Source organism: Taudactylus pleione, unplaced genomic scaffold (assembly GCF_031769625.1).
Source record: "Taudactylus pleione unplaced genomic scaffold, aTauple2 ptg000198l, whole genome shotgun sequence".
Lineage (NCBI taxonomy): Eukaryota > Metazoa > Chordata > Amphibia > Anura > Myobatrachidae > Taudactylus > Taudactylus pleione.
In genome coordinates, this window is record NW_028284600.1 from 8,025,314 (window position 1) to 8,039,981 (window position 14,668).

Consider the following 14,668-nt stretch of genomic DNA (forward strand, 5'->3'; position numbering starts at 1 on the left):
TTATTTTGTTTATATTACGAGTGTCTATATTTTGAATGTCTTTATACCACACCTGCTGTAACTTGTAGTGTATACTTCTACATGCAATTGCTGGTGATTACCTGCATGTCGTCCTTTAGGGGTATTATAGATCGTTAATGCAATTTATTAAAAAGGCTTATCTTGTATCAGATTTAGAGATTATGGGCAGAGCTTCCATGATGTTAAAATCGAAAACCGGGAAGCTCATTTAAGATGAAAATATGTAACCGTTCTGCTGCGTGCCAGGATTTGTTTACTGTCTCCCATCCTACAATTATTTATTTATTACCAGTTATTTATATAGCGCACACATATTCCGCAGCACTTTACAGAGGATATTTGGCCATTCACATCAGACCCTGCCCCAGTGGAGCTTACACTCTATATTCCCAATCACATGTACACTAGGGTTATTTTTTGTTAGGAGCCAATTAACATATCATTATATTTTTGGAGAGTGGGAGGAAACCGGAGCACCTGGAGGAAACCCATACAAGCACAGGGAGAATATACAAACTCCACACAGTGAGGGCTGAAGTGGGAATAGAACCCACGACCTCAGTGCTGTGAGGAAGTAATGCTAACCATTACACCGTCTGTGCTGCCCTACAATCTTCCTTACTTTACTAAAGTAAATAAAATATACCTGTACCCATCTCCTACTTCTGCCAGCAGTGCCGCAACAAGACTAACTTTTCTCTCTCACTGCTCCACATCACCTATACATCCCACCAATGCCACCCTTTATAAATCGCAAAATGCTCTTCCTTATTTCCTCTTCTATCTGCCTCTAACTTTTACCTCATCTCTGGTAACTTCCTCTCACTTCTCTCAACAAGACTTCTCCCATCCTGCCTCCAGCCTAGGGATTCCTTACCAAACCCAATCAGACTCTCCACCAGTCAGTACCTACCTTTCTCGCACCTATACAGTGGTACTCTCTGGCTTCTGTCCCTGTGCAGGATGTATCAATTTTTGGATGAATATTGCGATACACACCTCCCTTGTTTGCCTACATCTGTGATCGCTGGTTTACAGGGATACTTACCTCCAGGGACAGCTCTTCCGATAAGAGCTGTCCCTTGCGAAGAGAACATTTCTGAGTGTATGACCAGGGAGTCCTATTGTGGGGCTGTCGGCCTGCACATGCGCAATCGTCAAGGAGATCCCACTTCAGGGACTTCTCTGAAAAAAAAGTTTCTATAGGCAACGCCATCTTTAGTCCCTCAGGCATGTGCTATCCTGAAATTGTCGAACATTGTTTGCAAGGTGGGGCAGCATCTATGAAACGGCAGGTGGGCATCGTCCATGTTATATGAAATTGTGGGAAGGTTAATTATACATTTGCAATACTTTAGTAAATGATGGATAATAATCATATAGCTTTTTTCTCCTAATAAGACTGAGGGGTGTATTCATTATGTTAAATATCGGGGTCCGGATGGATCCCAATAATTAACATTTTGTCTCGCTGCGCGTGTCGGAGCATTTCATCATTGCTCCGGCACGGAGACAGCTGATCCAAAATCAGCTCTCCCCCGCACCTATACGCATCACACATGTGCACAAGAGCCCCAATGTCCGGCAGAAGGAGGCGGACAGGAGCGGAGGGATCCGAAAGGATCCCTTTTCGCAACACGGGACTCCTTCCCATAGGGAAGGAGCGGTTGCGAGCCATGAGCGGGAGCAAACGAAATCTAAAGATGACGAAAGTCAAGCTCCGAAAGTATTGTATTTTCTGAGCTTGATTAAATCTGTCCCCATACTAATATATGGGGACAGTGGACCATTCCAGGAGAGAAAGGTGAGCAGGAGATATCTGTGATATCCCCTGATATACCTTCTTGATGAATGGCCCGAACACTTAATTTCTACAATTGCAGGTGAAAATGTTCATTTTCACCTGTTTTTGTAGAAATGAAGTGATAATGAATAGGCCCCACAGAGCTTGGACCTGGACTTCGCGGGACCTCGCCGGAGGGGTAAGTATTACTAAATACCAGTGGAATTTTCGTTTGTATCACAGTGATACTAAACGAAAATTCCCGCTGGTATTTCATTTCGTTTGTAAATGGGGCCCTAAATATGTTCCCATCATTGATATCAGAGTAAATATGTTCCCATCAGTGACATCAGAGTAAATATGTTCCCATCAGTGACATCAGAGTAAATATGTTCCCATCAGTGACATCAGAGTAAATATGTTCCCATCAGTGACATCAGAGTAAATATGTTCCCATCAGTGATATCAGAGTAAATATGTTCCCATCAGTGATATCAGAGTAAATATGTTCCCATCAGTGATATCAGAGTATATATGTTCCGATCAGTGATATCAGAGTAAATATGTTCCCATCAGTGATATCAGAGTAAATATGTTCCCATCAGTGATATCAGAGTATATATGTTCCCATCAGTGATATCAGAGTAAATATGTTCCCATCAGTGATATCAGAGTATATATGTTCCCATCAGTGATATCAGAGTATATATGTTCCAATCAGTGGTATCAGAGTAAATATGTTCCCATCAGTGATATCAGAGTATATATGTTCCCATCAGTGATATCAGAGTAAATATGTTCCCATCAGTGATATCAGAGTATATATGTTCCGATCAGTGATATCAGAGTAAATATGTTCCCATCAGTGATATCAGAGTAAATATGTTCCCATCAGTGATATCAGAGTATATATGTTCCCATCAGTGACATCAGAGTAAATATGTTCCCATCAGTGATATCAGAGTAAATATGTTCCCATCAGTGATATCAGAGTAAATATGTTCCCATCAGTGATATCAGAGTATATATGTTCCCATCAGTGACATCAGAGTAAATATGTTCCCATCAGTGATATCAGAGTATATATGTTCCCATCAGTGATATTCTGACACACACGCACGCACGTACGCACGCACACACACACACAGGCACGCACGCACACACACACACAGGCACGTATGCACGCACACACACACACAGGCACGTACGCACGCACACACACACACACAGGCACGCACGCACGCACACACACAGGCACGTACGCACGCACACACACACACAGGCACGCACGCACACACACACACAGGCACGTATGCACGCACACACACACACAGGCACGTACGCACGCACACACACACACACACAGGCACGCACGCACGCACACACACAGGCACGTACGCACGCACACACATCAATGCATTTGTGGCTTTATAGCTATGTTGCCATAGTAACCATTTTGTCTGTGTCCTGATGACCGATTTTTTCCTCCTAGGAGTGACTGGGTGATATCCCCTGATATACCTTCTTGATGAATGGCCCGAACACTTAATTTCTACAATTGCAGGTGAAAATGTTCATTTTCACCTGTTTTTGTAGAAATGAAGTGATGATGAATAGGCCCCACAGAGCTTGGACCTGGACTTCGCGGGACCTCGCCGGAGGGGTAAGTATTACTAAATACCAGTGGAATTTTCGTTTGTATCACAGTGATACTAAACGAAAATTCCCGCTGGTATTTCATTTCGTTTGTAAATGGGGCCCTAAATATGTTCCCATCATTGATATCAGAGTAAATATGTTCCCATCAGTGACATCAGAGTAAATATGTTCCCATCAGTGACATCAGAGTAAATATGTTCCCATCAGTGACATCAGAGTAAATATGTTCCCATCAGTGACATCAGAGTAAATATGTTCCCATCAGTGACATCAGAGTAAATATGTTCCCATCAGTGATATCAGAGTATATATGTTCCGATCAGTGATATCAGAGTAAATATGTTGCCATCAGTGATATCAGAGTAAATATGTTCCCATCAGTGATATCAGAGTATATATGTTCCCATCAGTGATATCAGAGTAAATATGTTCCCATCAGTGATATCAGAGTAAATATGTTCCCATCAGTGATATCAGAGTATATATGTTCCCATCAGTGATATCAGAGTATATATGTTCCGATCAGTGATATCAGAGTAAATATGTTCCCATCAGTGATATCAGAGTATATATGTTCCCATCAGTGATATCAGAGTAAATATGTTCCCATCAGTGATATCAGAGTATATATGTTCCCATCAGTGATATCAGAGTAAATATGTTCCCATCAGTGATATCAGAGTAAATATGTTCCCATCAGTGATATCAGAGTATATATGTTCCCATCAGTGACATCAGAGTAAATATGTTCCCATCAGTGATATCAGAGTATATATGTTCCCATCAGTGATATTCTGACACACACGCACGCACATACGCACGCACACACACACACAGGCACGCACGCACACACACACACAGGCACGTATGCACGCACACACACACACAGGCACGTACGCACGCACACACACACACAGACACGCACGCACACACACAGGCACGTACGCACGCACACACATCAATGCATTTGTGGCTTTATAGCCATGTTGCCATAGTAACCATTTTGTCTGTGTCCTGATGACCGATTTTTTCCTCCTAGGAGTGACTGGGTGACCTCCTATCGGGTGATGGTTAGTAATGATAGTCACAGCTGGATCTTTGCAAAGAATGAAACTGGAGATTTGGTAAGAACTGTCACCGTATTCATTTATTCAACACAGGGGGCGGGATGCATGAGGCATCGCTACGTGTGAGTGAGGGGCTTCCAGGTCTAGACTATGACCAAGAAGTCACTCTGGCATCCTTCTGCACATGCACAGAAGACCGCGCGGGGGGATCAGATTGGATCCCTTTCACATCACTTTGCAAATAGAAGCCCATAGGTTTTTTATTGGGCAATGCCATCCAAAGATGGCTTTGCCCACCTCATCTTGGTGCATATAAGAAATGCGGTCAAACCCAACGGCATTTTCGGGGGTTTGACCGCATTTCTGGCTTTGGTGCATCCTGCCCAGGATGCTTTTTGGCACCCAATATATTGTTGTTATTATTATTATTATTATATTTTAGTATATTGCTGATCAAGTTGTGCTGCTCTTTCTCCTTAAAGATAAAAGTACCTTTTTGTTATAAAGATGCTGTGCTTTTAAAATGAATCATTATTGATGGTGTCACACAAGCAGCTTTTCTGCCCAAACTTCAATTTGAAAGCTGTAAACAGTGTTTAGGGCCAGCAGGAAAACAGCTCCTGCTTGTCACAGGAGCAGTTAGTCAGCTGCTGAATACAAAATAGCTTAGATATTATAAAGCTATCATTTTTGCCAGCAAATAAATGCTCCTAGCTGTTTTATGCTGAATGAAAACAACTTATGTGACACCACTCTTGAAAATAAAATAGCATATATGTGTCCACATGAAATATACACTTAGATAAAGTTGTAGGAAGGAGTATACTGTACATGCTAATAAGCAAAGGAAAACTCATTGTACGTATACCATAAACCATTAGGTCTAAATTGGCATGCACATAATGCATAACCAGGGCAGCCAGGTACGGGTATAAAGGGGAGTGGCCACTTTGTACCCGCCCCCTTCTCGGCACCACTAGTGAACTAGTAACAAATATTAATTCTGAAAACAATTGTAAAGCACAACAGAATATGATGGTAAATGTTAATAAATACACAATACATAAAACTATATATTGTACCTCAATTAGATTGTGGTTTGTGTAACTGCAACATTTCAGACATACCTACTCTGCAATTATCTGAGGTAGTCTCACAGACCCCTGGAAGAGTGGGTGGATCTCTTGCATCCAGCCCACTTACTAGCCCACTTACTAGTGATGTGGGCAGGGTGGGGAGATAATACAGTGAATCGTAGGTAGGGGCATTTTATAATGGGTGCAGGATGTGCAATGTACACTGGCCCCCGAGTCCTGGGGGGGCCCACACCGCATACCCTGCACCCATATTTAGTTTACTTTATACTTACCTTTCCGCAGTCTTCAGAGTGCTGCTCTGTAGTGCTGGGCCGGCACTGCGGAGCAGCAAAAATCACAGGGAAAATGTCGGTGGCGGCCATTTTCCCAGTGACTCGTGCATGCGCAGAAAAGATGTCCCCGGGAATAAGGTGCTGGTGCCACTTTCCCGGAAACCCGGAAGCCAGAACCTACTACTACTCAGTCCGATGCCAGAGAGAAGCAGGCCAAAACAAACGCTGCCCCATCCTCTCTTAAAACGTCTCTGATCATGGGTCTGTATGGAGGGGGCCGATATGACGAGAATTGCATGCATTAGCCCCGCTCCTCCCAACGAACCCCTGATTTAGAGCAGTATGCCACAATGGGCAAAATGATGTGAGAGCACAGACCTGCCCCCCAGAGTGGTCAGCTGTATCTCCTCTTCAGGCTTCTCCCTGAGAGGAGAAATTAAATGTCTTATGATTTAAGATTGTAACACTTTCAAAACCCCCAACTCTTTATGTGTTACAAAGAGGCTGCAGGAAACAACAGAGGCAACAGGTGTGAAACCCAATATTTATTATACAGGGGGCAAATGTATAAGAACACGGTACACCCACTGTAAGATAAACACAGAGCTAACGCAGACCAGTATTTACTGACAACTTGGTAAATATGTTAACAATAAAAGTGAATATAACATGTACAGACCAGCTATTTTTACTTTTCCTCAGCAGACACCTGCCCTAGACCTGACATTTTTGGCTATTGTTCCCTTGCCGCTTACAAGGGGAGATTATTGAAACCTTCTAAAGAGGACAAGAGATACCCATAGCAACCAATCAGGTCTTAGCTAGCATTCAGCGCATTCCATAAAATAATCACTAGAAGCTGATTGGTTGCTAATGGGCAACAGGCCCACTTGCCCTTTTTAGAAAGTTTGATAAATCTCCACCATCAGTTATTACTTACATATACTGTATAGTTGTTGTTTATTCTATGCTGCATTTATCCAGAGCCCTTATGGAAGTGGTTAATGTTATTGAATCGTAAACGCTCAATGGAATTTTGAATAAGAGCTCAGAATGGTCTCAATCCTGCCAAGCTTCATCTGGAAGAAAGACTATTTCATAAATCGTCATTTTATGAAAACTTTACTTTTACTAGCAGCGGTTCAGTGTGGAAAATCCTTTATCCTGAAAGATTTATAGATTTGTCAGGTCAGCCATTGGAAACGAGGCACATATAAAACACATATGCTGCGCCTCTGCACTGTCTCAGGTGAAGGATCCAAGCTCGGTTCTGGGCATTAGGCAGCTAATTGCCATGAAGTATGAATTGTTCACGTCTACTATTTTGAATGGCTTCCCTGAGAAATCTACAGATAAATGAGGATAGTGTGTGTGTGTGTGTTGTGTGTCTGTGCGCAGTCACACAGAGTGTCACCTATTCACAGTGCTCTGAAATAAGAGCGAGACATTTTTTTCATACATTCCTATGGACACATTACTTGTAATATACCATAGTACTGGATACTAGAGAAGCTTGTTGCCTTGATAGTTGTTGGAGCAACGATCTATAGAATCCTACCGGCAGCGCTGTAACTGTGGGTTCCCGGTGCCCGATGTGGGACATGCCGCCTTCGCACGTCTGAAGCATCCTAAGGACACTGTGGGCAGAACGGCTGCAGAGATTCTGGCTGCAGGGTGCTGTTCAAGGCCAGAAGCAGTGGCCCTGGGTGATCAGCACAGTGACCTTCTATGCGTCAGCAGCACTCGCCAGAGGTAAGTATAAAAAATATGGGTGTGCGGTGTGGGCCCCCATGCACCCATTATATATACGCCGCTGTACATGGAAGTAGGGCCATCCTGTCTGAACGGAATGTTTCTATTTCAGATGTGGGCACCATTCCAGAGCATTGGAGCATGTCTGCCCGCTTGGGTTAGCAGCAGGAGAAAACCTAGCACTGCCCCGGACATATATGTATATATATATACATATATATTATAGACATACATTGCTCTTCTTATGCACTGGATAGTGTATTATTATACAGTATTAATAATTAAGCCTATTGATGATCTATAGCAGTGCACCCCTAACAGTGCATGTTTTCCAGATCTACTAGTTTGTGCACAGGTGTATTTATTTAACTGACTCACACATTTTAGAAGATGAACAGGTCGTGCTAATTATTTCATTTGTGACACTGAGGGGATCTTAAAAACATGCAACTTCAGTATTGCAGTATATGCTATTTATATTGTGGTCATCATGGTGTAGGCTGGGGGAGGGTTTTTTCAGGCAACCTGGAACCCCCCCCTGCGTTTGCCTATGCCAAGATGTTTTTTAGCGTATCCGGATGCTGACAGTAGACGTCTCAGGTGTCGCACATTCGGACGCACGGATGTACACCAGAGAAGGGCTATGTATCAGCAAGTGTGACCGTCAAAAGACACGGATGCGACTTAGAATCCAGCCCCCTGTCTGATCTGATAGAGATAACAGAGATGTGCAGAATCATTTATAAACATGTCTGCCACCCATGTAATTGGGAATGTAGCTTGTCTGTCCTAGGCTTTGTCTTACAGGAACTTTTATAATTTGTATAGATTTTCTATGGGAACAGCGAGAAGGAGATTCCAGTCTTGAATGAGTTTCTAGAGCCACTGGTGGGACGTTATATTCGTCTCAATCCTCGGTCTTGGTATGAAGAGGGGAACATATGTATGAGGGTTGAAATACTCGGATGTCCTTTACCAGGTTAGTAGATAACAATGACAACCCCATATAGCTTACTTAGTTATCCCGTACCAGAGGTGTTTTATACCTTGTAGTAGTTTAGTAAAACTGCTGAAAAGGACAAGTGGTGTTTCCCACAGTAGCCAACTAGATTCTTGCTATCAAGTCCAACTCTGTACTAGATATATGATACCTTCCAACATACTTGCCTACTCTCCCAGGTCCTCCGGGAGACTCAAGAATCTCCCAGATGACCGGAAAAGTGGGCAAGTCTCCTGGAGGCCAACTGCCACTGTCAGGCGGCTAAGCTTGATGATGCAATTCACGGTGAAACATGTCATCATAGCCTTTCCCCCATTCCACGTGTGTAGTAGGTATGGCCGGTGGTTCAAATCCCGACAGCGGCTGCCCGGCAAGGGTGAAGATCCCGATTGTCCCTAAGGTAAATATTGCTAACCTAATTCTACCCCCTAACCCTCCCTTAGGGGTGCCTAACCCTAAACTCCCCCCTAAGTGCCTAACCCTAATCCCCCTTCCCCGCCGCCTAAACCTAAGTCCTCCGGGGGGGTAACTAACCCTGACCTCCCCCCAGGGGTGCCTAAACCTAACCCCCCCTTCCCCTAGCCTAACCCTAACCCCCCCCCGGGGGGTGCCTAACCTTCCCCCCTGCGGGTGTCCGCGCCCGGCACCTGGCTTACCTTCATTTGGTATGCTGGGCGTCGGTCTTCCTGCATATGGTTCGACGCCTGTCATTGGTACCACGCCGGGATTAGAGAGTCTGGAAGCCGGTGGTCGGCATTTAGACCATCTGCTTCCAGACTACATCCCCATTCCACAGCAGGAATCATGGTGAGTGGGTTAGAGAGGCCCGAGGCAGCAACTGCCCCCACTGCTCTGCCCACTACCACTGGCCAGCCATGTATAGCAACGCAGCCGCAGTGGCACATCGAGCAGCTTAAGAGCAAAGTCTGTTGCTGCGGCAGTCTCCTCTCACTGCCCGATGCGCTGCTGTGGCTGCGCCGCTATACAGGCACGGCCAATGGACAGATCCATTTACTTACATTATATTTTTGGACCGCGGTATCAGAAAGTGTTTACGAGGGTTTGCAGGTAGGGTACGGGATCCCAGCGGTCAGCATGCCAGTGGTCAGAATACAGACAGCGGCATCCTGACAGTCAGAATCGCCTAACCCTCCCCCTAACCCACCTTTCCTGCAGTCTAACCCTCTCCCCCTCGCAGCCTAACCCTCCCCCCTAATCCACCTTTCCTGCAGCCTAACCCTCACCCCGCAGCCTAACTCTCTCCCCCCCGCAGCCTAACCCTCTCCCCCCCCGCAGCCTAATCCTAACCTTTCCCTCCGCAACCTAACCTTCCGCCTAACCCACCTATCCTGCAGCATAACCCTCTCCCCCCCGCAGCCTAACCCTAAACTTTCCCCCCCACAGCCTAACCCTCTCCCGGGCCCTAACCCACCTTTCCTGCAGCCTAACCCTCCCCCCCCGCAGCCTAACCCTCCCTCCCCCCCCAGGCCTAACCGTTAACCTCCACCCTAATACTTACCGTCGGGATTCCGGCGCTGGGAGTCTGAGTGCTGGCATCCTGACCAACCAGGATATAATTTACATCCCGACTTTGCTAATGCTTATGTGTTCAAGGCCTTAAAGAGGAACACAGCCAAATTGTTATTTTTCTCCTTCTGTTTTATGTTAGGGAAAACACCTTGTAGTACTAAAACTCAGAGACGTGCAGTCAGGAGAGGCAGATATGAAACTGATTAGAATAATACAAAGAAAATATTTATAATTTATGCTGGTCATAAAAATACCTGTCAGACCGATAGACATTTTACCTGGCAGCCTGTCGTCCTGCATATATCGTGGGCATACACTGTGAGATGTCTCACAGTGTATGGGCCCCGATATCTGCGCTCCGCCCCCGGGGGTGGAGACATTTCCACGTCCCTTCCATGGGAAGGAACAGGGGAAATGTCTGTCTGTCGGCCGCGGCTGGGCATACACTGCACGATGCGGCCAACATTTTAACTTGCAGATATCGCATCGCATGGGCATGACCGACCGATCGATATTTAACCCTCGGTCGGCCACACACACTACAATTATCGGTGCGATTCGTGGACATCGGGCGGATCGGCACAATAATTGTAAAGTGCATGCCCAGCATTACAAACATCTTCTTTGTTTATTGTAATAAGTTTTATAGTTAACACTCGCCAGCTTTGTGGAGCTCCCTGGAATTTCAGAGACGAGAGATGAGGCCGCAACAGCTCAGCCTCGCATCTGTATAGTCAGACACTGCTTGCAGAGCTGGGGCCACACCACAGGCAGTAAGCTGCACTGAAAGAGAGTTCATAGAGGCATGCCTCTGAGTATGGAGGGCGTGCCTTGAGCACTGATGGACACCTTGGATGTGTCATGTGTTTAGAGATCTGAGCTCAGTCAGCAGCAGCAAGAAAAGACACAGGGCCTGATTCAGCTAGGAACGCAGCTGCTTATACGTACTCAATTGGCCGATTGTTGCGTACTGCGCATGCGTATGCATCACAGTGCGCAAACTAGTCACTGCGATCGGGAAAGCGATCGCAGAGGATACGCAGAGCCATGGCAAAGTGATTGACAGGAAGTGGCGTTTGTGGGTGGTGACAGGGGGTGGTCGGCCGAACGCAGGCATGCCAGTGCATTTCAACGGCGTTGCAGAGGCGTGCATAAATTAGTCACTGCGATACCATACGTAGGTCTCATAGCGTGCACTGAAGTAAGCAATTCCTGAGTGAGGTCTGACCTGCCTCAACTGTGCGTATGGGTCCGATGTTACTGATTGTTTCGCTATGTTGCCCAAGTATACGGATGTGAGTAAGGGGAAGTGGGCGTCCTAATGTTAGTTTACAAATGCAATGTGAATGCACACATTCATTTACATATCCTCGCTGATATTAGCAACTGCGTTGCATGCGTATAAGCAGAATAGCGATCCGTAGTGAATCAGGCCCACAGTGATGCAGGTAGGAGCAGAGCCGGATTTAGCGCCCGCCCCTCCTTTCCACGTCACACCCTCTCTTCCCTGCAGCCTGCGTGCCAACCAGTCACTGGGAGCCACAGGCTGCTACTCGGCATCTGATTGGTCCACCACCGGCCTGGCAACTCAGCACTGCTCTGCGGGGACTGTGTGAATGCTACTGGAGTGGCTGCGGATCGCGAGATCAGATCTGATCTGCGGCGGGGGGGCCCGTGAGGACTTGTCTCCAATGACCCCCCCCCCCACCCTTTAATCCGGCCATGATCAGACTGCTTTCTCCCCGGGCCCTGGCTGGTGCGCTCAAAACTCAGAGCAGCACTGCAGGTTCTCTCCAGGGCCGGATTACTGGGGGGTCCGGCTACGGGTCCCTTGGGACCCAGGCGGCCGCCTAGGTTGCCTAGCGGTAAATCCGGCCCTGGGTAGGAGAATCAATGGACTCTGAAGCTTAGTGTAGTGAGGGGGAATTACAGTGAGTAGGGGGTGAGACAGGCTCCCAGCACTCAGGGCCTGATTCAAACCCGCTCACAAGCACACAGCTCGCAAGCAGGTCGATGGTCCCCTACTGCGCATGCACCACCTCCTCCAGCGTGCGCATGCGTGAGACCCGTACTGCGACAGCAGCTCCGTCGCAACGGGTCTCGCTTCAAGACAGGGCGGCTGTCGATGTTGATTGACAGCTCGGCCTGTTTTGTAGGCGCGGAGGGGGGGTGGCTGCACATACGCAGGCGTTCCCTTAGGAACGCCTGGCGTTTGTGGGCGGCCCTACTGACATCACTCGTGATGTCAGTAGTGGACTTCCTGCTCTATTAGAACCTACCACAGGGTCTCCTCGCAAGCCCAATGGTCTTGATAATCGCAACCATCGCCAGGCACCCCGCAAAAGCTGTGGGTGGTCACCCACAGCTTAGCGAGCGGCCTGGAGGCCGAAAAAAAAATCCCTGCCCTGACTTAGAGCGAGCGCTCGCAAACAGCGAGCGGCTCTGAATCAGGCCCTCAGACCCATCTCTATGTGTGCCTCCCCAGCCATTGACCTTTGCCACGTGTCACTGCTAAAAATGTATCAAAGCGCCAGATGAATAGGACAAGAGGGTGAGTGAAAGCATAGATCAGTATTTGTACAAACTCACTTGGTACAAGTCAACTGTGTTGTCTTACAGAAGAATAAATATGTTAAAACATCTCCATGACAACAACAAAGCTATTAGTAATAAATTAATAATTTGCACATTAAAATATTTGTAATTTCGGGCTAAGAATAAGAACCAAGAAATAACTTTTGATGGAATTCCAATGTTTTTTTAAATATTGTATTTGACAAATATGAAGCATAGTAAGAAATATACACAGTGGCCACTTTATTAGGTACACCTGTATGCCTGCTCGTTAATCCAAATATGTAATCATCCAATAACATGGAAGCAACTTAGGCCCTCATTCAGAGCCGTACGCTCTGAGCAGAGCGCACGCTCTGAATGAGGGCCGCCCTCCATAAAAATGGAGCGTCCTCCTGGACGCTCGTATAGCTGTGGGTCACCACCCACAGCCTATACGAGCGTGCATTTTGATGTTTGCACAGTTGTCTGGTCTTTTTTTGTACTGCGCATGTGTCTGAGTCTCACTGCACATGCTTCCTGATGGTTACCATCGGCGATCACAGAATGAATTTGGATGCAGAGAGAGACAATTTCAGTGGGCTTTCCTGGGAGGTAACAGGGGGGTTGGCTACTCTGACGCAGGCGTGTCGCAGCCTGTGACTTCATAGAAAGACACAGTTACAATGGCACCAGTGGCCTGTTCTGACAAACATTCTGAGCAACCATAAGGTTACTAATGTCCGATGGTGCAACCAATGTGCGTTCCATGGTGCGATTTGTTACGCACAGTGGTGGATTAGAGGCGCGCGTCTCAGTAAGAAGCCCATTAGCTGCGTCATGAGTACAAATTCACAGTCGCGCTCAAAGACACAGTCGAGGCTGCAATAGTTCCCACCTCTGAATCAGGTCCTAAATGTGCTAAATATCCCCCCATTCTGGCATCCTAAGACTCAGGAGAACGCTTGTTTAAAAGATTGGAGAAGTTATTCTCTAGTGTGACCACGTGTGATACCCAGAGAATAGACCCCGGTACCAAAGACATCATCATAAAATCCAGGGATGCTGCTTTTCTAAGGTAGAATAATGTTGCGTCAACATCCAAAGAGTATTTCTTGGTGGTAGTTACAAATAATAAAGTAACCACAAGTTCACACTTTTTTGGCCTTTTTGTTTTTGGGTAGATTGTCTTTGCGAGGAGAAATAAGCAAACTAATATTATTATTACAATGTGTCATTTGTGTGGGTGATGTATAAATATAACTAATGATATTACTGTTGGAATGTGGCCAGCACAAAAAGAGCCACAATAGGAAAAGGGGTTAAAGGAAAGCATAAAGCGGTATGTGAATAAAGAAACATATTTCAATGGATAACATGAATAATATCATGTTATATTATCTCCTTTACCCAGACCCCAATAATTATTATTACAGACGCAACGAGATGACAACCTCAGACAACCTGGACTTTCGACATCACAATTACAAGGAAATGAGACAGGTACAGTAGAGTGATAACACTGCAATAACATCAATGGAAGGCATTTGAATGAGGTCAATTAATATTATAATTATGCAATAATCATAAGTGAATTTCAGCCAATCGAAATAATCTTGCATTCATGAAATATCAATGTGCAATAAGAATATACATATTTAGATTAAAAAATATGTGGTTAGAACTTGAAGTTGATAGAAGATTGTGTATAGAAAATGCACATAGTTCTATGGGGCCTATTCATCAACACTAAAATAACGTTTTTAAGAACATTTTCCTTAAATAACGTTATTTTGGTATTCATGTAGCCACTTAGCACAGGAGATATCACAGATATCTCCTTGCTAAGTTCCCCTGCGTTAATTTCCACACTCCCCATAGATTAGTATGGGGATGTGGAAATTATGGTATTCATCAAATTCCGAAAATTATCA

At 45.6% G+C, this 14,668-nt stretch overlaps 1 protein-coding gene across 1 annotated transcript in view; it reads left to right on the forward strand.

Moving 5' to 3' along the window:
- CPXM2 (carboxypeptidase X, M14 family member 2) overlaps window positions 1–14,668 on the forward strand; it is a 123,523-nt gene that overhangs the window by 52,233 nt on the left and 56,622 nt on the right. Inside the window, exons 6-8 of the mRNA XM_088476888.1 lie at window positions 4,503–4,587; window positions 8,480–8,630; window positions 14,149–14,237. Coding sequence (XP_088333014.1) covers window positions 4,503–4,587; window positions 8,480–8,630; window positions 14,149–14,237 — 325 coding nt within the window. The remainder of the gene's footprint in view (window positions 1–4,502; window positions 4,588–8,479; window positions 8,631–14,148; window positions 14,238–14,668) is intronic.